Genomic DNA, 19,606 nt, shown 5'->3' with positions numbered 1-19,606 from the left:
TAAAAAATAAGAAAATAATTAATTTTAGAATAATTAAAAATAATAAAACTAAATATATTTTCTTGAATCGTATGGTATTCCTAAGTTTTTGCAAAGATAGATAGATAGGGCTGATTCACATTGCTTTCCCTAATCATCCGAAAGAAAATAAAAATATTAAGGTGAAGTAACATTGAACGTAAATACTTCCGAGGAGAATGCCTTTGAGAAAACAACAATACGTAGCATTTGTTAATTCCTGAAAACAAGGATAAAAAACTTTCTGAGGGGTAAAAAAAAAAAAGCGTCTCAACTCAGTTACCAACTCACCATTAATATCCGTTATCTTTATCCGACCTTCTCCCACTTAAAAATTAAAATCCTATCGAGATCATCAACGTGGCCTCCCGTTCTTCGTTACTTGACGCACTGCTTCTAGATTCGTGCCGAAAGATGGATAGCGTTATCCCACACCCGAATAACTTTTTACTATACCGCGGAGCGGATAGATAGCGATATCCCTCTGGAATAAGCGATCTAGCCCTAATAACTCCCTCTCTCTCTCTCTCTCTCCGTTGCGATGATCGGCATTGCTGGTGGAGGTGACGACCGTCTCTTCTCTCTCTTTTTTTCTGTTTATGTTTGTCAATTCGAGTTCGTCCACGTAATTTCTTTGTTTCTCGAACTGGGTGTGTAACATTTCTGGGAATATATATGATCCTATAATCTTCCCCTACTTATTCTCTGTGGGAAACCATTGGGTATCAGATGCTGCCGCTTTTGGATTACTTTAATTTAGTGATGAAGCTAACAATTGGGTTGCAGAGATACAGCTATTGTGGTATCAGACATCCAGTAAAGTTCTCACCTAGTCTTCCAAACTATGATCTTGTATCTATTTGCTCTGAGAAGACAATTTATAGTTTTTGAGAGAGAGAGAGGAGAACAAGAATGTGCCAAATTGTGGCGCTCTCTTTGGGTAATTACACTACTTAATTATGTTTCTATGTCTCACGGGAGGGATTTCATGAATGCAATGCGAGCTTTTGCCTTTCATTGCACGAGTTATTTTTGGGAAGACAGATTCGGAATCCTCCTTAAGGAAATAAGGGGCATGCAAAGATGTAGAAGGAATATCAACTTAGTCAGATAGGTTGCCTCCACGTTATGCTGTATCGAGAGCTATTTATAGGACAATAAAATTTTGTTTCCTTTAGTTTTATAGGTTCTGTATTGAAATGGGTTTCTTTTATTATTGTTGATGTGTGGGTCTTAAGTCTTTTCTACTTTATCTTAAGGTGAAAATTAGTATACCTTTTGGTTTCTGCGAAGAGAATACTATCTGAGGCACATAGAAGTAATAAGCTTCTATTATTATGTTGTTTTTATCACTTGATTTGTAGATCAAAGATGGAGAGCACCTGCTTGAATTGAACTTAGTATAAAACTACTTTTACACTACTGACTAGTTTGCATCCTAAAGAATTTATGGACAATTTCTTCCTTTGAATGTTCAGTGGATCTTCCTTCTCTTCCACAGTAAACTTTTCTTGTACTCTTTACTTTGGAAAATTTCAGTAACCTCCTTAAAACAACAAAGAGCATTCAGTAGTCATCAGTAGGTTATACCTCATCTTCTTAATAGTAAGAAATTCGAGTAAGCAAGAATTTCTAGAAAGGATTCCTTTTTTTTTCTAAAGTGTAACGTCCTGAAAGCTGTTACCATTTTAATGTAGAAACTTGGAATGGTTTATTTCCTGATTAACTAGCCATATGTTTGTTGTTATGACCTTATGTTGCAACATAGTTCACCTTGTCTCCATAGACATGCTGCAGGAAACAATCAAGTTATTTATTCTCTTTAAGCATTGGAAATGGTATTCTTAATTGTGGTAACTGGTAAGGTTGCAAATCACAATACATGGCTATAAATTGGAAATATGCTATTGCTACCGAGTCTATGTTTTATGTGTCTATATGTCTGTGAATGTTTATGTTTGTGCACAGTGTACTGTACATGTCCATCTGGCAGGATTAAAGTAGACTATAATGGATAGGAATGCAAACCTTGAACTAATCCTTAGAGGAGATAAACCAACACAAACACAAGTTAAGAGGACTTTTGATTTTAATGGGAAAAAAATATGCATTCGAATATATGGGAATTGAATTAAGTATATTCTATCAACTTATCATGCTGATGAGATCCAAGAAATAAGAGCAAGATAAAATTTTAACAACAATTTTGAACACCAAATATTGTGTGTTTCGGATGACTGAGTTTAGTGGGTTTTTGTGGGAAGATAGAATATCAAATTTAATCGATGCAAATACTAGCAAGCGATGGTGCAAACTGAAAATGTATCCAGCTTCAAACTGTATTGGCACCCTGGTTTAGGAATTAGAAGAAACATGAAGAGGCCAAATTTTAATGCCACTGAGAGATGGCCATGTATTTTTTTACTTTCTTTGATTTACAATCATTAAATATTATGATAGTCTAAAAGAATTGACCGTTACAATTCCATTCTCATGTAGATTTTTGTTTGTGCTTCTACCTTCATTTAGGTTATATTTGATTGCCAGATATTGGAGTTCAATAAAGTGATTGACTTTAGTCAAGTGACTCTTTTATCTCAAGGAAGAAAGTCAAAATGAAAGAGTGAAACTACTTTTACTAGGTAAAAAAGTCAATTCTTTGATTTATTTTTTACAATAAAATATCAAATGTAAAGAAGTTTCTGGAAGTGATTACTTTCTTTCTTTATTTTCTTGCAATCAAACACTGTCATAGAATTAGACTTTGCAAATAAGGTGCAAGACCTTAGGAAGAAGTACTGCATCACTGCACTGGCATTTGTTTCCACTGCTGCTGCTCCATTTTCAAGTGCCTAAGTTTACATCTAGGAAGGCCTATAGGCTATAGCCCAATATCACACAATTGTGAGGTTCAAAAAAAGATTGTTATAGCTTGTACTTGCTCTACTGTCATCATAGTTATCATTTGTTGGTGTTAGTAGTCATCACTTCTTTTAGGCTTCATGACTAAACATGACTTAAACATAATGTGCATGTAAAACCATACATTTCAAGCAGAACTTCTGATATGGAAACTCCATTTAAATGTATTTAGAGATGCCACTTGGTTAAAGTCGATTCTATGACATTATGTTCAGCATTTGTTACTATTGTTACTGAAAGAATACCATGTTGTTTTAGATATCTTTTATTACCAAAATTAACCTAATCATGAGAAGCTGTGGAAATATTTGATTCTATTATAGCTTGATCTCAACCATTGTAGTTTATGCTTATCTACTTAGGGATCATTATCAAGGTTCCGAAAATCGGTATCGAAATCGGGATCGGTCGTTCGAAAAAACGATACGTATTGGCCGTCTGTATCAGATCAGACTATTTTAATTAAATAAAATTCTAAATATTATTTAAAAATATTGAGAAATTTCTAAAAATTTAGAAAGAATTATAAAAAAATAATAAATAATAATTACTCACATATAAAGCCCAAAAAATAAAAATCTCTCTTCCACTCTCTCTTCTTTTCTATCCCTCTAAGTGTTAGTTTGAGATATCCCACTCTTTCCCTCACTCTCTTTTTCTTTTTATCTTTCTCTCTCTCCCTCACTCTCTCTTCCTCTTTCCTTCTCTCTCCCTCTCTCTTTCTGTAGCTGTTGGCTGCTATTGTCAACAGCTGACAGCTGCTGCAGCCGCCAGCAATAGCAGCTAGCTGCTACAGGGCCAAATATCGGCTAAAATTGGGAACTATGATCATTGTCCTCCATCAGAAAGAGGTTGGCTGGAGCATCACTCAAATATGAGGACACTCTCAATTAAATGGATGAGTTATCATAATTGACTGTCAACCTCATTTTATTCATTCAAAAATTATTGCCAAATTTTTGAGAAGATAATTAACATGACCGGAGAGGCACTTGTTATGAAATCTATAGGCAAGTTTGAGGGTAGGATTATCTACCTCAGCTGTCTTAGCCTTGGCTAAGTAATCAAGTAGGAAAAATCTGAAGTTTTAAATAGCAAAGAGTCTAGATAAAGGAGAGATGATAGTTTTTTTTTTTAAATGTTTCTTTAAAATAAGGTTTCTTTTTCTTATTTAGGGACAAATAAGCCAGAGAAATCAATTGGATATAATCCATGAGTGAATCCTACCTCTATTGAACTGTGACTATTGCTTGTCTATCCATCATTGGTTTGCCTAATTCCCTCCATGCGAGTATGTATGTACTTGAACAGGCATGTCATAATGTGTTGTTGATTTGTTGTAATATGCTTATTTGTTTGTATAACTTCACATAGTGCAGGCATTGGAGTTCATTAGTATGTTAATATATATGTCAGGCGTTGGAGTTCTAATGAGTATGTTAATGGGTATGTCTGGTACAGTAAATACTATAAAATGACTTAATAAATATAATAACAAGGAGAGTCAGTCCAAGGAGGGAACTAGGAAATATTAGAGCAAAGCTTGTTTATGAAATTGTGGCACTTGTTTGGTTAGTTCTATATCAATTGCTGTATCTATGTTGCAACCTACCCCCTGCTTGGTTTTGTTGCTAATCAAGTTCTGCTGACCTTCCAGTATTGCTGGTCTGCAGATGGCATCTCCTGCATCTGATTCTGCCAGTTTAATATAGGTAAGTCATTAGCCCTTGTATCTATGCTTATGTATGTTTGCAAGTGGTATCATGAACTTTTTAATTTCTGACCTGCTTAACTCTACATTTTTTTTATATGTTAGATAATACTTGTGGTTGATTAGTTTCATATTCTCGCACACCTGCTTCCTCTCTATTAATTTCTTTTTTCCCATTTATGAAACAGATATCTGTTACTACATGCTGACTTGTTACTTGGTGTTTTGTCCAAGTCCTACTATGGTCTTTTGTCTTGCCATGCAACATGTTGCCTAATTTGCATTTGCAAGTGAAAGAGAAACCATGTTTGCTTTACAATGCTGAGAATGGTTTAACTATTTTCACTTAATAACTGTTGTTCAGGACATTATGAAAGTAAGTATTTGTCTTTCCTAGTGGGTCCTCTACCAATTAAATACTTAGAGAAGCCTAAAAATAAATGACTGAAGTTCTATGCATGCTTTAACAACTGAAGTTTTCTCCCTGTTTTAACAACTGGAGAAAACACTTCAACATGAAATTTTATTTTTGTTTTTGGTTTAAAATTAAAGTTTTCATGACTTGGTTCTGTTTCAGCAAATGCTTATTGTATCCATTGCCTGCTGAGTAGTTTTGTTATCATTTCCTTTATGAAGTCTAATCTACTGCTGCATGCAGAAGTGAGCTCTTTCCATTCATATTTGTTCAGTTGTCACTATTCCACATTTCCACTGACTATCTTCATCTTGCAGTAGGAAATTTTTCCCCAAATGGTTCAGCAGATGGTGGATAAGTTCAGTCAATACAAACTGGTTAGTGGTGGAAGTACCATGCCTGCAGGTGACAAGCAACAGCCATTCACATCAAAGAAAGTGGCTCTAAGGGAGTTGCCAAATGAATCTAGAAACATCATCCCGAATCCGCCAGCAGCTTCTTCACTTCCTAAAGATAAAGGAGTCAGCCCAGATTCCATCAAGATACTTGGGACCAAAAGGCTGCAACATGATGGTCCCTCGAGTCCTTCCAATATTCAGCCCCCAGGCTCAGGCAATACTGGTACAAATGGACATCTCGTCTATGTGCGTAGGAAACTCGAAAATGACCAAGGTAAGATAACCACTTGTCTGAACATGGAGACCACAGATTCACCAGAATCAAGAAGAGGTGTCAAAGAGGAAATAAAGGAACAAAATGTACAGCAGGATCAGATGAACGAGCCTAAAGACACTCCTCCTTTATATGTATCTCCCACAGTTGCTTCTCCTGCTGCATCGTCCGGAGAACCATTAGCTCCCCACTCTCTCGGAAAGCCAGTCACTGGGTTTGGAGTGCCTGAGGCACATGACTCAATGGTTGCTACTGAGGCTTCCCTTCTAGCTGATCCTCAGAGACCAGGTAATCAAGATTGGAAAGAAAGATTTGTTCGGTTGCAGATGTTCTTGAAGAGCTGCGATCAGTCAAGCCAGGAGGACTATATCCAAAGTAGGCCACCTTTTGAAGTTTCATGATTTATGGATCAGCATCACATATATTCCACCTCACATATTTTATATATTTTGAATTGCTCTTTAGTGCTTCGCTCTTTATCTGCGGTTGGTCGAAGCAAGCATGCTGTTGATTTGGAGAAAAGAGCGATACATTTATTAATGGAGGAAGGTAATCCAGACTAGGCTTCACTTTCCTTTTCTGTTCTCCATTGGTAATTTGCTTTCATATAAATTGATTGTTTCCTTGACACAGGGGAAAGGATTCTTAAACAGGCACTCTTACAAATTTTTTTAGCCTTTAGAACAATCATCATGTAATATGCAATTCTCATTTTCTTTTGATTAACATTTAATACTTCTTTTTGCAGGGAAGGAGTTGCATCGTATGAAAGTTCTGAATGTTTTAGGAAAAGCTTCAGCAAATGATTATTCATCTGTATCGACTCAGACCCCTTCTTCTCTACAGACACAGTTCCAGCGATGAGAAGACCGTATCATGATCAGGCTGATAGTTTACTAGTGAAGTGCTGAACAAGAGGATTTGATTGCTTAGTATGAGACGTCTCCATCTCTTGAATTCCTTTCCATGGTGTGGGATCAAATGTTCTGCAAGCATCCGCTAGGGAAGTTTAGACTCTTGTACTATTATTAACTTCTGTAGCTTTAATTAATCCAATCCAAGTCATGTCGAAGAGTTGTAAGCAGTTGTGCAACTGTAGACTATCAATTAGTTTATGTGATATCCAATGTTGCTATTGCTCAGTCTTGCTGATTCGCAGCTTAGATTTTGTTGCTAAATTTCTTGTTCTTCTCGCTTGAGTTCTGATAAGTGTTGCAGCTGATTGAATCAAACTTGAGCCTTCCAACCAAATTGAGGTCGGAAGACTTTGAATGTGACCGGATTTCAAGAAGAGGCAGTTTCTTTCGTAATGTTATTTTAGCACGAGACGGGGAGTTTATCGTGCAACTACGTCGAGTTGAAAAAGAGGCAGGCTTTGGGGAGGAATAAGACCAGTCACGAAGAGTTGACATAGGTGTCGTGAAGGGGGAAGGTGGTGGGAGAAAAAGAGAATAGTAGAGGTATTAGTGGAGGAGGTGTCATGAAGCGGAAAGGTGGTGAGTGAGGAAGAGAAGTAGAGGTATTAGTGGAAGGTGGTGTCACGATGGGGGAAGGTGGTGGGAGAAAGATAATAGTAGAGGAATTAGTGGAGGTATTTGTCACGACTCTGACTGCCTGTGTACTCTAATAATGTCACGACCCAAATTTAGAAACAAGAACGTCCATGTACCCTAATAAAATTAATATAAGTTCTTGTATCAGTGGAGAAATTCTTTTTGTTGATGTTTTAGCTTTGTGGTAAAGAAAGAATTTGTGCCGATTTTTTTTGGATGATATGGTTTTCAATCCCTGTATGTTCCAATGATAGAACATAAGAAACAATGCAGGTTGTTTGCAGGTTTCCAGACAAATGCGTCAGTTGGAAAATTCCATTACTTAATGCACCACCACGTTAGTCTAGTGCCTTGAACCTCTCTTGCCTGAAGAAGACACCATAGAATTTCTACCGGATGGATACAGAACAAATATATACTAGAATCCCCAGAAATCCAAGTCATGAAGATGGATGAGGAACATATTTGCATCGCATATTGGTTAAAGTTATAAATAAACAAGCAAAAAGCATGACAACTCCCCTCTCGGAAAAGGAAACAGAGATCTGTTCCCATGAAGACTTTGCTGATCAGCAGAGTTAGGACAAGGTAAACTCATACGCATCATACATTCGTTTAACAATATATGTTTGTTCAAGTAGAAGATATTTCTACAAATAAACAGTAACTTCTTCTGAGTGATGCTATCAGCTCAAACTCACTTACACAAGCTTGCGCTTCAGAAAGAATGAATAAATTAGTAAAAAGAGAAAAGATAATTTTTCCCATCAGTCCCAACATTATTTGTTCATGTAGCAGAGTTGAATGTAGGGATTGTCAAAATTTAAATACTTGGACCAGTATGTCTTGTACCTTGCAATAGCAAGATCTAACCATGGCTTGTAATTTCCATTATAGTGAATCACTGCCGCATTCTCAATCTCAGTGAGGTCTAAAGCTGGATCATAGCCAAGTCCCAGCACATGCCAACTGCGATGGAGTGGATATGTCAAGTTGTAAAAAGTGATCAACCCTGGAGGTAGTGTCCCGAGCTTCCAGAGCTTGCGGTCCTCATTCTGAATAGAGAACTCAATTAGAGCATAAAGTACACAAAAACAGTAACTTATATCAAGTCTGGGAAAATCATGCTAATTCCCTAATATTTAATCCCAGGATTGGTGATGAAGTATATATCTAACTTTAAAGCATAATATGCCAAATGTGTTTCAATATCAAATTTGTGAAAGAAGGAAAAATGAAAACCATATACAACTCTTCTCGTGTATCAATTTCTTCATGAAGCATGCCAACTAAAGAGAACTTCTAAGGAAAACGGAAGGGATGATATGTATGTGTATATATTCTTTTCTGAAGAAAAGGATGAAACTCAGAAATTCACAACATACACATTCACATGTTATCTTTTCCTTTACTTACTAAAGGTTTGAAATCAAATGTAATTCATGAAAGGACAAGACTAGGCAAAAATAGAGTTTAAGATTAAAAACTTGCTGATGTGATATTGATGAAGTGGCATCAAGAATCCGCTGAACCATGAATCTATTAACATATTTCGAATAAATTGGAAAATCTAACTGCAACCATAAAGGGCACTCCATCTATTGTAATAACCAGATTTCTTATTTAAAGGCCACGTGCACCTCCTTCCCTCTCTCTCGCCGTTATATGACAAGAGGAGTGGCCGCAATTTCCTTGGCTGAAACAGTCAGTTTGTGAATCGATATCAAACTCTAAAACTTCCTTCTATAAAAGCCCTACCTAGTCCTAACCCCTCGCATTTTACACTGCCGAAATCTCTCTCTCTCTCTATCCTGTTGTACTTCTTCCTCCCTCGTCGGAGCACCGGAGCTTCGCCAGAGTAATCAGGACTTACCCCACGATCAACCTGTGAGTCCTCTCCCATCCCATGTAATTAATTTCAATTTAATAGGGTAGATCTGTGTACCTTTAATTCTGCACCTTGGGAGAACATAAGCCATTTCACTGTACATACAGACTAAAACTGAGATAAACAAAAAGGATTACAAGTGTAACTGGTGAGACAATTTATGCAGTGTTAGTTTAGCATGCAATGACGACGAAAATACGACATAGTACACTTATTATTAATGAAAAAGAGAAGACAATAAGAAGTAATATAAACTGTTATTTTTCTTACCAAGTCTTGCCAATAATGATATATTCCTGTGATATTTCGCTTCTTCCATTCCCTTAAATCAAAGATATTCATTCCAAAAGCCCATCCACAAGCCCGTGGATCAAAATTTTCAGAGATCTTGGAGTTTGAGAAGTTAAGATATGTGTCATACCGATGGAAGCTTTCCTTACAGGTTTCAACTGCACCATTCACCATTCCTTTCAGATCTACAGACCAAAGTGGAGTCAAGTCCTTTTGAATAACAATATCATCGTCAAGAAAAAGTATCTTGTCTAGCTTTGGATATACTTCTGGCATGTAGAACCTTAGATGGTTAAGCATAGACAAGTACTTGGGGTTCCTATATTTGAGATTTTCATTCCCAACAGAAAGAGATGATGGATGATTTGCTTTAAAGTAATATTCCTTGATCCTGGCAGATTCGAGTTGACGTAGGACTGAACAGTAAGAAGAATTAAGCCACTTGAATTCATCAATGTTCTCCACATGGATAGTTGCAGGTCGAGGAGGATGGATGATGAACCACATTGTCATAGCCGGAAAATTCAGTTTGTCTGTGACTATATGGAATACATGTTTCTCTGGTTCCTTTGCATGCAGTACAGTCGAATTAACAACCACAGATGTTGCAATTACATTATCAGAGAATATAGCATAATGATAGAGGGATGGATCCTCAAGTTTAGCTTGATGTGCTACTACTTTGTTAGAATAGTTATGCAGGAAATAATCAGTTGTCAGCTGCAAAGGTAGGCAGTGTAGGGGTTTAGGTACTGTCTTTGCAGCATGCTGGACTAGAAATGTATTCTGTTTCTTCACAGTGTTAATATTTTCTTCTGTAGATTGGAGCATAACCCTCAACTTTCTTGCCGTTAATTCATCGTCATGTAGCACATCTTTAGCTGTGGATAAGGCACTGCCCATTGCTTTTGATCGTTCAAGAGCACTGAATAACAGGAGGAATCAATTTTAGCATAATAAATGAGGATTACCCAATTAGCAAGATATTCAAAAGCACAGGGAAAATTACCTCTCATGCAGGTCATTATCAGAATTTGCATCTCCAATAGCATCTTGGCTTTGTTTTACACACTTAATCAGGGAATAGTAGAGATCAAATTCCTTCTTGGAATGAGCTATGCTAGCATACACCTTGGCCATTATAATCTGATCCTTCATTAGCTTCAAAGTAGAGTCCGAGTGAGGATTGTGATATTCCTTCCTCCATATACTATACCTATCTTTGACAGTGTTAACAAACTGCATTGTACGTTCAATGGCTTCTTTTCTCATCTGACGTTCAGTTTCTTTACTCATGTTAACTAACTCAGCAGCTCTCTGTTTCCTCCTCATCTGTCGCAAATACTGCAGGAAAGGGAAAACCAGAAGCCAGGGTTTGAAACTTTTCAAAACGTACTTACAAGGAAATGAGTCAAATCTTATTATTTGACTGAACTAATTTTTAAAAAAGACATAACTTGTGAATTTCAAAACAAGCAAAAAATCGGGCATGCACTGGATTTTACTTGCATTACTTTCCTATTTCTTCTATTCTTGACTGTTAACTTATTAGATATATGGCATCTGTAAGATACATAAGTAGTCATACAAATAGATACTGATAATAATGAAATATATAATGTGGAATTGAACTACATTACTAGTAGAGATCTAATTTCTAGGTGATATTGTGCAAGTACGTCATTCTAAATTTCCAGATAGTTTACAATTGTCTATTACTTGCCCAAGTCAAGTACAGAAGAGAAAGTTAACTGTCACAAGTTCTCCAGCCTTGTCATAAAAAACTGAAAAAAGAAAACAAAAACTAAGTGATGACCTGTCGCTTAAGCTTCACAGGATCATGCCTGTTGATTTCATATTTTTGATGACTAGAAGATCGAGCAATGTCTTGTGATCCACTTAAACCACTGTCTTGTGCTCCATTCTCATGCAGTTGACTTGAAGCTTTTTCCTGCTGGCATTGATAAAGAAATGAACATGTTGCAATCTTATAATATAAGAAACTAAATCATTACAAAGGAAAAGCAACTAAACAACCTTGCTGTTAAACATGGTTATCTTAACTCAAATGCAATAGAAAAACTTTACTTTCTCTTGACATTTAACATTACCAGTTCCACAGAGTGCATAGTTGGATAAAACTTAAAACTTGACAATTTTCAGCACTTTGCAACATATGTCTCTCATTCTAGAGCAGATTACTTTAGGCATCTTTTGTCCTATATGAATAGCCAGTAGGCTGGTGTATACCTTTTTGTGTATTTTTAAGCTCATGATAATAAGGTTCACCCTGAGGTCTCACCTAGAGAAGGAGTAAACTTCATAAATTGGTTCATCATTCAGCCCCACAGTATGGGAGAAAGAACACTTGACATAAAATATACTGCATAGTTCCCAAGGACCTCTTCATCAAATATGATTCTTATGCATTTCAATTGAATTTTGTAAAGAAAAACAAAAAAATAATCAAACTTACCGGTATAAACTGTGGTAATACATATTTTAAATCGGCAGGGTTCACCCACACCCATGAAGAAGACAGTTTCCTTGAGTTGATTGTGAAGATTCGTACATCACCATTAGGAGCTGTGTAAGTAGCAGTTATATCAACTCCCTGAAAAATGTTTCAACAGGATAAATATTATGAGATGGTTTCTTGTAAACAATCTCTTGGCTACCTCATCAGTTTGATGAAAGTTAGGATGTCTACTTGACTGCTTGCCCTATTACAGAATTCTGTGCAACGACTACCAATCAAGATAAACATGACGTACAGACCTTTTACACATTTCCTTCATTCAAAACTGATGACTTATTTGAAAATTTTAATTGTCCAATGAGCTTTCTTGTACGGGTAAGTTGTAAAATGATAGAATCTAATCAATAGGGTGCAAAGCACAAAACTAACAATAAACTTGCTAGCGAAGTGAAAAAACATGGTATCTTATTACTGATGGTTCACATCATACCGAGGTGAGGTAGAGTTAACCTCACTTTACATCACAAATGTACTTTTTAAAAGAAATTTCACAGTATTATCTACTGAAATAATGATTATAACCAAGATGTCACCAAGATCTGATTTAAAAATTAAAATTCAGGAACTGGTCAGTGTTTATATTCAAAATCAAAGCTACTGAATGATCCAGTTGCCTATGTTTTATTTCTTAAATGGTAAAGAAGACTGAATGGAGAAAAATATATTTCTGCAAATAAAAAAAAGCAATTATAACCTGTTCCTTATCGCAGTTCCGACATACTTCTGGACGCCCATATATCTTAACGTCTCTCAGGCTGGAAAAGACATCGAGTAAATTCACTTAAACTAAGCTAAGATTCAGATTGTACAAAGAAATGATTTTCACCATAAAAAACCAGCATGGACAAACCCTCAGCCTCTTAGAGAATTAAGTTTCAATAAAGTAATTTAAAAACATCTTTTAAAGAATAAGGCAGAAGCAACCGTGTCACTTGTTCTCTATTGGTAGCTGGACTATTTGCAGGTTGTAATCAGCAGAGAAACGTAGTCAATATGGAATCAAAACTGTATAGATGTTAAAGAAACCATACCATACATTTTGATATAAGCATGTTATGCAAGACCAATAGCATAGTAAATATGAAATATCCTGTGACTATCAAGTGCATCCCCATAAGCACAGAATTACTTTCCACTGGCATGACTTATGTTGGCCAATGGCTTGCATAGTTCGTGTTTTTGTCACATGGTATGCAAAAAAGGAACAAGTAAATGTGTTCTTTGAATGCTTATTTCTAAGGAAATCAACATAAAGCCATAAACAGAAATACAATTTATCTAATAAAAATAGACTAATAAAGCTACAAACTGTAGCTACTAACACAATCCATAAATCAGCTAATTGATTCTTTAAAACAATGAAATCAGCAAAAGAAAATTTACAAGTGTCTTACATTTTGGTAATAGGGGTGCTCCTGAGAAATAAAATATCTGATACCCCCGACCTGACTGCAGAGATAAGGATCAAAGCCTGCATAACCATTGGATAAGTATGAAACAGAGAGAATATATATCTAGAGACACTAAGCTGTTACTAAGTCCAGAGAACACAAACAGACAACCTGCCTGCAGCTAGATTGAAGCGATTCATCTCTAATATTTGCATCAGAGTTTCATATAAAGAGGATCTAAAAACACAAGTTCCATTTTGCGATCTAATTTACAAATAGTGGCCAAACCCTAGAACTAGAAGCTAAAATAAACAAAATCTACGGCATTCCCACTTGCTATACTGGTGCCGCATTAATCAAATGAGCAGAGAATAAGTAGCCACAATTGAAGCATAATTAGAAGCGAGGAAGCTCTCTACCGAACAGGAGAAGAGGAGCAGCAGAGATCGGCGGGTAGAGAAGTAACTGGAAGAGAACGCCATTTCCGAAGCGAAGTAAAGATCAAAGCAAGAAAGAGAGAAAAATATACAGAGAGAGAGAGAGAGAGAGAGAGAATGGAAGAGATCGCGGGAGTGGTTGTTTCCCGTTTCGATTTCACACGATCTCGAGCCGATGAGATTGGAAGGCGTTGAAACAGAAAAAATGAGGGGGTGCAGGTATCACAACTATTGGAGGAGAAAAATTAGTTTTTGACCAATCTGGACTGCTGGTTATTTATTTATTTATTTTTATCAAAATATAATTTAATTTACTGTAGCTTTAATAAAAAAAATATTTTTTAAAAAACACTGACTAGTTCAATATTTTTCTTTTAACTTCTAAAAAATTAAATTAAAAAAATTTATATATATAAAACGTTGAAATATTTAACGTTTTTATTGGGCATCTTGTGAGTTAGATCTTGAGTGATAATAAGTAGGAACCGTCTATCTGGATAAAAGCAAGCGGCACCTTCTTGAATTAAAAAATCCCTTCTATTAGTTTCATAAAGCACTTCCTAAATCCTACCAGTTCCCACCACCACCCAAATCCTTACATGTGCCCAGTCCTTATCTGGATTCTATAAATTTACGACTGTTCGCTTGGGATTGATACTTGTTAGAATTTTCTATCAGAGAGCCACTCTGATTGAAACTATGGAATTTAGTTCATTTGGAATTCTATTTCTCCAAATCTATTGTTTATGATAACTAAGTGATGAGATTTTAAGTAAGTTTGGATTTGAATGATGACTAGAGATCATATCTGGATGAAATTTATTTACCACTTTTTTTTTTCTTTTAATCTCAAAACTAACTCTTATATTTTTGTTACATTCTTGTTGAATGAGATTAGATAAATTTTCTTTCAACTGTATTATTTCCCCAACAATGGAATTTATTTCCAAATAAAATCAATTAAATTCTGTCTTCAATTAAAATGTGTGGTTTCGACTTCTCGTAATCCATTTCCTGAAATGATTGGGGCCAATTGTCTAATTTATATATCTGAGAAGGATAGTCCCTCGTGATATATCAAAAGCAAAACACTGAAATATGGCCTTAAATTAGGATTAATGAACTGCCTCTAAACAGAATTAAAATTTGAGTTTGATGAGTAAATATACCATAAAGGTACATAGAAGAAAAAAGCTACTGGAGTTTGCCTGGTTTAAAGCAGTGCAGCTTGATTTGATTAGTTAAGTCATTATAGTACAACATTGCAAATAATAACACTTTCTTGCCATTCTAGATTATATTTATAATAAACAGTACAACTGAACCATGAGAGCAACAATGGCTGCAACTGCAACAACAAATTTTGTTCTGATTTACAAGTATAATTGATCAAATCATCATCATCTTACCCTGCGAGGAGATTGTCGATCTGCAGGTGTCTGACCATGGTTAGCAGTTCTTGAGGATGCATCTTTAGGATCCCTTGTCTTACTTTGCATGGCTTCAATCTGCTCAAGTGTTTCCACAACTTCTTTCATAGATGGCCGGCTCTTGGGATCACCAGCTAGACAACTTAGGGTAAGCTGCGCAGCACGAACAACTCCTTTCGAGTGGTACTGCCCCTCGAGCCGTGAGTCTATTAATCGAGACAATTTTCTCCGGTCATTTAAATAGGGTTTTGCCCAATCTACCAGGTTGTGTTCTCCACTTGGACGCTTTGGGTCTAATGCTCGCCGGCCAGTGAGCATCTCCAGCAACACTACTCCAAATCCATACACATCACTCTTCACATATAAATGGCCTAATTGATTCAAGGCACCTCTATTAGCATACATTAAGCTAAAAGACTTATGAAGAGAAATAAATATAGAACTGCAATCCAAGAATCACATGTGCTTTATCTTGGATCTAAAGGGAAGCCACCAAACTTGTATGATACAAGAGACCCTGAAGGCTACAAGGGTTTAAAAGATTTTCTTCTGGGTCAGGTGATAAAAGGAAATAGGCAAATTGAGTATTGAGCAAAGAGCAACAGTAATTGCAGTGCGGACTAGCTAATGTTCCATTATACTACTGGATTGCATTAAAAGCAGTGTGAAGAGTTAAAATGATACATACCAGTGGCTACATACTCTGGAGCTGCATACCCGTATGTGCCCATGACTCGTGTCGTGACATGAGAATTTCCACCAGTTGGCCCATGCTTTGCCAGCCCAAAATCTGAGAGTTTTGCATTGTAGTTCTACACAAGAAATCAATGTGGCAAGATTAGGCCATAGTCACCTAAAGAAGATTGTAAACTTCAAATCTGGGGTGAAAATCATTCTGATAGAGAACCAATGCAGGCAACTGCGTCTTTATCCTTTGTTCTTCCCCAAAGTTCAACATGGGTAAGCTTTAATATAGATGAAGCATTTAATCTAATAAGTGTAACCAGATGACACCATATCACAATCTAGATTCAAATCAAGAATCAAAATGGATAAGGCAGATCTATATTTACATATAGCTAAAATTGAATATGATTGCCAGGTCACATGGGCAAAATCCACCCCATTTCCAACAATAGGTCTAAAATAAAGAAACTTACCGAATCTAGGAGGACGTTGGAAGCCTTAAAATCTCGATAAATAACTTGTTTATCTGCTGCATGCAGGAATGCAAGGCCTCGAGCTGCACCTATGGCTATCTTCAGCCTTAGTGACCATGACGGTGGCTCAAAAGCTGCTCCTTCTGCCCAACAAGAAGTATGCTAATTATTATAGTAAAAAAATGCAACCAATTAAGTAATAGATGCCATAATTCTCAAATATCACAAGTATGAGAAGTAGGTTGCAGGCCACACAAGAATAAGATTATTTCTAAATTCAGTTATTAACCAACAAAGGAAGTCATATTTCTTTTAAACTGGAAAAAAATGTAGGACAGAACAAAAGAGAGTCAAGCTATGTAATGAGAATAAAGTAAAGGCTAACCCTGAATTCTGCATTCAAATGAAAACAGGATCCTTAGTGTAGTATAATTTAGTGAGTCTTAATAGGGATTGACATTCTACCATCCAGGATTGATGCATGCAGGCAACCATCATTGACTCTCAGTTGTTCATCCCATTGAACAATGAGAAATCATAGTGATAGATGTTTCCGGTAAGTAGAATCATAAGTAATTTCTGCAGTGATATATGTAACTTTTTTAGCAAAGATATGTGAATTCTGAAAAACTTACTTCTAAATAGGTGGTTCTCTAAGCTCCCTCTGGCCATGAATTCGTACACAAGAAGAAGCTCCTTATCTTCCCAGCAATAGCCTAAGAGCTTGACGAGGTTTGGATGTGAAAGCCTCCCCAAAAAATTTACTTCAGACTGCAACAGAGTAGCAAGAAAAATAAGTTTATATGTGTTATACCATTTTGAGTGGCCTCTTTAAATTAAATAAAAAAAGAAAACAAAATGTTGCGAACTAGATCTAGAAAGATCTGGAAAGTAATAAAATTATAATATTTTTATGAGTTGTAGCCTCGTGAGTTAGAGTTTTAATGGCTTTGGTCTCACGTGAATTAAAAGTTAGGGTAAAAAGTTAAAAATAAAACAATGAAGGAATGTCAAAACGGGACAAAATTAAAAATATCCGATATTGCAATAGTCGTCGGAGGGTGACGGACGGTCAAGGATGGTGGTGGATCATACAGTAGCATAGCTCGTGGTGAAAATGGTAGCTAGGATTTGGAAGCTCAAAATAGTTCTACATTTAAGATCTACTCCTATGAAAATAAAGACGATTTAAAGATAAAATAATAAATTCGACAATAATAAATTAGCTAAACTCAATAATTTCTCAATGCTTAGTTGTTTAGATGATTAAACAAAACAGTCCAACTCTTATATATATAGAGATCGAGTACAATGAGTCCTATTAGGATTAACCTTAAAGATTTACATGAGTCGAATTAGGATTTGTCTTAAAAGTTTACATAATTTAATTGAACTTGCTATAAAGACTTACTTGAGTTAATTAGACTTGTCTTAAAGACTTACTTAAATTAATTGGACTTGTTTTATAGGCTTATATGACTTTCATTAAAAACTTATCTAAGTATCAATTAATTAAAAGATAAATATACTCAATCTATCGAATTCAATGTCCTTATGATATGATGTGATCCGACCTGACCCGATTCGCATCCCAAAGAGAAAAAGGGCACAGAAACAATATCCGGAGTTACTTGTGACCTTTTCCATACTTAGTCACAAAATGCTAAGGATAATAATGCTTCAACAATAAATGAGTGCTAAACAAATTGATAACTAACTTTCGCCGGATGATAAATGAATTTAAAAATTATTAGATGAATACAATTGCAGCAGTTAAAGCACCAAAAAGCATAAGCAAGCTGTGAGCAAAGAAACAACAGGATTTCAATTGACAGATATCGCAATCTCATACAGAACAGCATATAAGAGCTTTTAAAATGTGCTTCCTGAGTTCAGTCTATTGGAAGAAAGTATAACTATGGAAATGAACAACTCACCCAGTCCTCAAGTCAAACCAAAACAACATTTCATGAAATCATGTCTTGAGATATAAATAATAGTTCACAAAAAGAATGAAATCAATGGAAGAAAAAGCACAAGAGTACAAAGCAGCAAAAATAGGGAATGGGAGATCTCCCTGTCAAACTCAAATAGCATGAAGTAACTACCTGCCATTCCTCCAACCCTTGCACGCTCTCAGGGTTTAGTTTCTTTACAGCAACCACCATTCCGAATCCACTCTTCGTTGGATTCAATGTCTTCTCGTCAACCCATCCCTTATACACTTTTCCAAATCCTCCCTCACCAAGGATTGTGTCAGGCCTGAAGTTCCTCGTCGCAATCCTCAATTCAGCAAAAGTAAAGATCCTCAGATTCGGCAGCTCAAGTATTCGGCCATCAGGAAATGCCTCGTCCATGCTTAAGCTGCTTCCGATAGACTTGGATTGACCAAAGGTGTTACTGCTGAAATTTGACAGAATTGTAGTGGTGGTGGTTCTGCTACTAGTCTTCGATGTCGAGGGCCCTGTAGTTAAAACAAAAAATGGGATGACGAAGACAGAGAGAGGTGAGCCGTGGTGGGTATAGATTTAAATTGTTGAAAACAAGGAGGAATTTAGTAAAAATTGAACGCAAAAATCAAATTTTACTACAAGATTTCTGAGACCCGCTTCAGGCTAAGAGATATTGAACCTCTATAACTTTGCTTTAATGAAACATTAAGAGTTAATGATCTCTCTCAGACGTAAAATTCAGAAAAAGACCCAAAATTGTCCTTATTACTTAAGACATAGAAAAAGTCCAGAACTCAGAAGAGAAAATTTGTTCCCTTTAGTCCAAAATTAGCACACAGATCAGCTAGAGAATGACACCATTAGAAAACCCTACATAATAAGAGAAAATCCAATATTTCCACCAAAAAATTTGTCTCTTTTATTTAATTTTGTTACCTGGACTACGTGATCTTGTCTTCGCAAGAGATGTGCAGCAATTCCCCATAACCCCCCCAGGCCCCAACCTCTCTCTCTCTCTCTCTCTCTCTCTCTCTCTCTCTAGAAGTTTTAAAGGAAATTGCAGAGAAGGGAAATGGTGAGGAAAGAGAGAGGAAGGAAGAAGGGAAGGAAGGGGGAAACCAAGGAGAGTTGATTTAATGCGCCTATGGCCCAAATAATACTCTCCAATACATCATCCCAACCTCGTCCCAGCTTATTCCCCCCCATGTCTTTCAAGCTAGTCAACTA

The 19,606-nt window shown here is 36.2% G+C and overlaps 3 protein-coding genes across 8 annotated transcripts; 1 reads left to right on the top strand and 2 right to left on the bottom strand.

The window, feature by feature from the left end:
- The first annotated feature begins 473 nt into the window (after positions 1-473).
- On the top strand, positions 474-6,880 carry LOC140779784 (uncharacterized). 5 transcript variants are annotated; one of them, XM_073125041.1, is made up of 6 exons: positions 474-581; positions 2,548-2,660; positions 4,614-4,652; positions 5,384-6,113; positions 6,204-6,287; positions 6,487-6,880. In XM_073125041.1, the coding sequence occupies exons 4-6, from the start codon at positions 5,402-5,404 to the stop codon at positions 6,600-6,602; spliced, it is 912 nt and encodes a 303-aa protein (XP_072981142.1). In that variant the 5' UTR covers positions 474-581; positions 2,548-2,660; positions 4,614-4,652; positions 5,384-5,401; the 3' UTR covers positions 6,603-6,880. The 5 variants fall into 5 exon arrangements, with proteins under 5 accessions (XP_072981142.1, XP_072981140.1, XP_072981139.1 ...); XM_073125039.1 differs by having other exon boundaries at positions 4,598-4,652; XM_073125040.1 differs by having other exon boundaries at positions 541-581; positions 2,566-2,660; positions 4,598-4,652.
- A 936-nt stretch (positions 6,881-7,816) lies between these two features.
- Positions 7,817-14,056, bottom strand: LOC140777412 (probable galacturonosyltransferase 3). 2 transcript variants are annotated; one of them, XM_073121498.1, is made up of 8 exons: positions 13,820-14,056; positions 13,404-13,480; positions 12,704-12,764; positions 11,947-12,084; positions 11,287-11,421; positions 10,480-10,814; positions 9,450-10,395; positions 7,817-8,346 (listed from the first exon to the last, which is right to left on the bottom strand). In XM_073121498.1, exons 1-8 carry the CDS (start codon positions 13,880-13,882, stop codon positions 8,071-8,073), a joined length of 2,031 nt encoding a protein of 676 aa, XP_072977599.1. In that variant the 5' UTR covers positions 13,883-14,056; the 3' UTR covers positions 7,817-8,070. The 2 variants fall into 2 exon arrangements, with proteins under 2 accessions (XP_072977599.1, XP_072977600.1); XM_073121499.1 differs by having other exon boundaries at positions 11,287-11,424; positions 13,820-14,049.
- Positions 14,057-15,040: 984 nt separating this feature from the next.
- Positions 15,041-19,563, bottom strand: LOC140777413 (probable serine/threonine-protein kinase PIX13). The gene is made up of 6 exons (XM_073121500.1): positions 19,316-19,563; positions 18,536-18,891; positions 17,063-17,198; positions 16,428-16,570; positions 15,956-16,079; positions 15,041-15,638 (listed from the first exon to the last, which is right to left on the bottom strand). Exons 1-6 carry the CDS (start codon positions 19,362-19,364, stop codon positions 15,238-15,240), a joined length of 1,209 nt encoding a protein of 402 aa, XP_072977601.1. The 5' UTR covers positions 19,365-19,563; the 3' UTR covers positions 15,041-15,237.
- Positions 19,564-19,606: the final 43 nt, after the last annotated feature.

The sequence above is a fragment of the Typha angustifolia genome, chromosome 15 (genome assembly GCF_048772165.1).
Source record: "Typha angustifolia cultivar Huaian chromosome 15, ASM4877216v1, whole genome shotgun sequence".
Classification (NCBI taxonomy): Eukaryota; Viridiplantae; Streptophyta; class Magnoliopsida; order Poales; family Typhaceae; genus Typha; species Typha angustifolia.
Note: the sequence above shows the minus strand (reverse complement) of the source record. Positions and strands in the feature narration are given on the sequence as shown.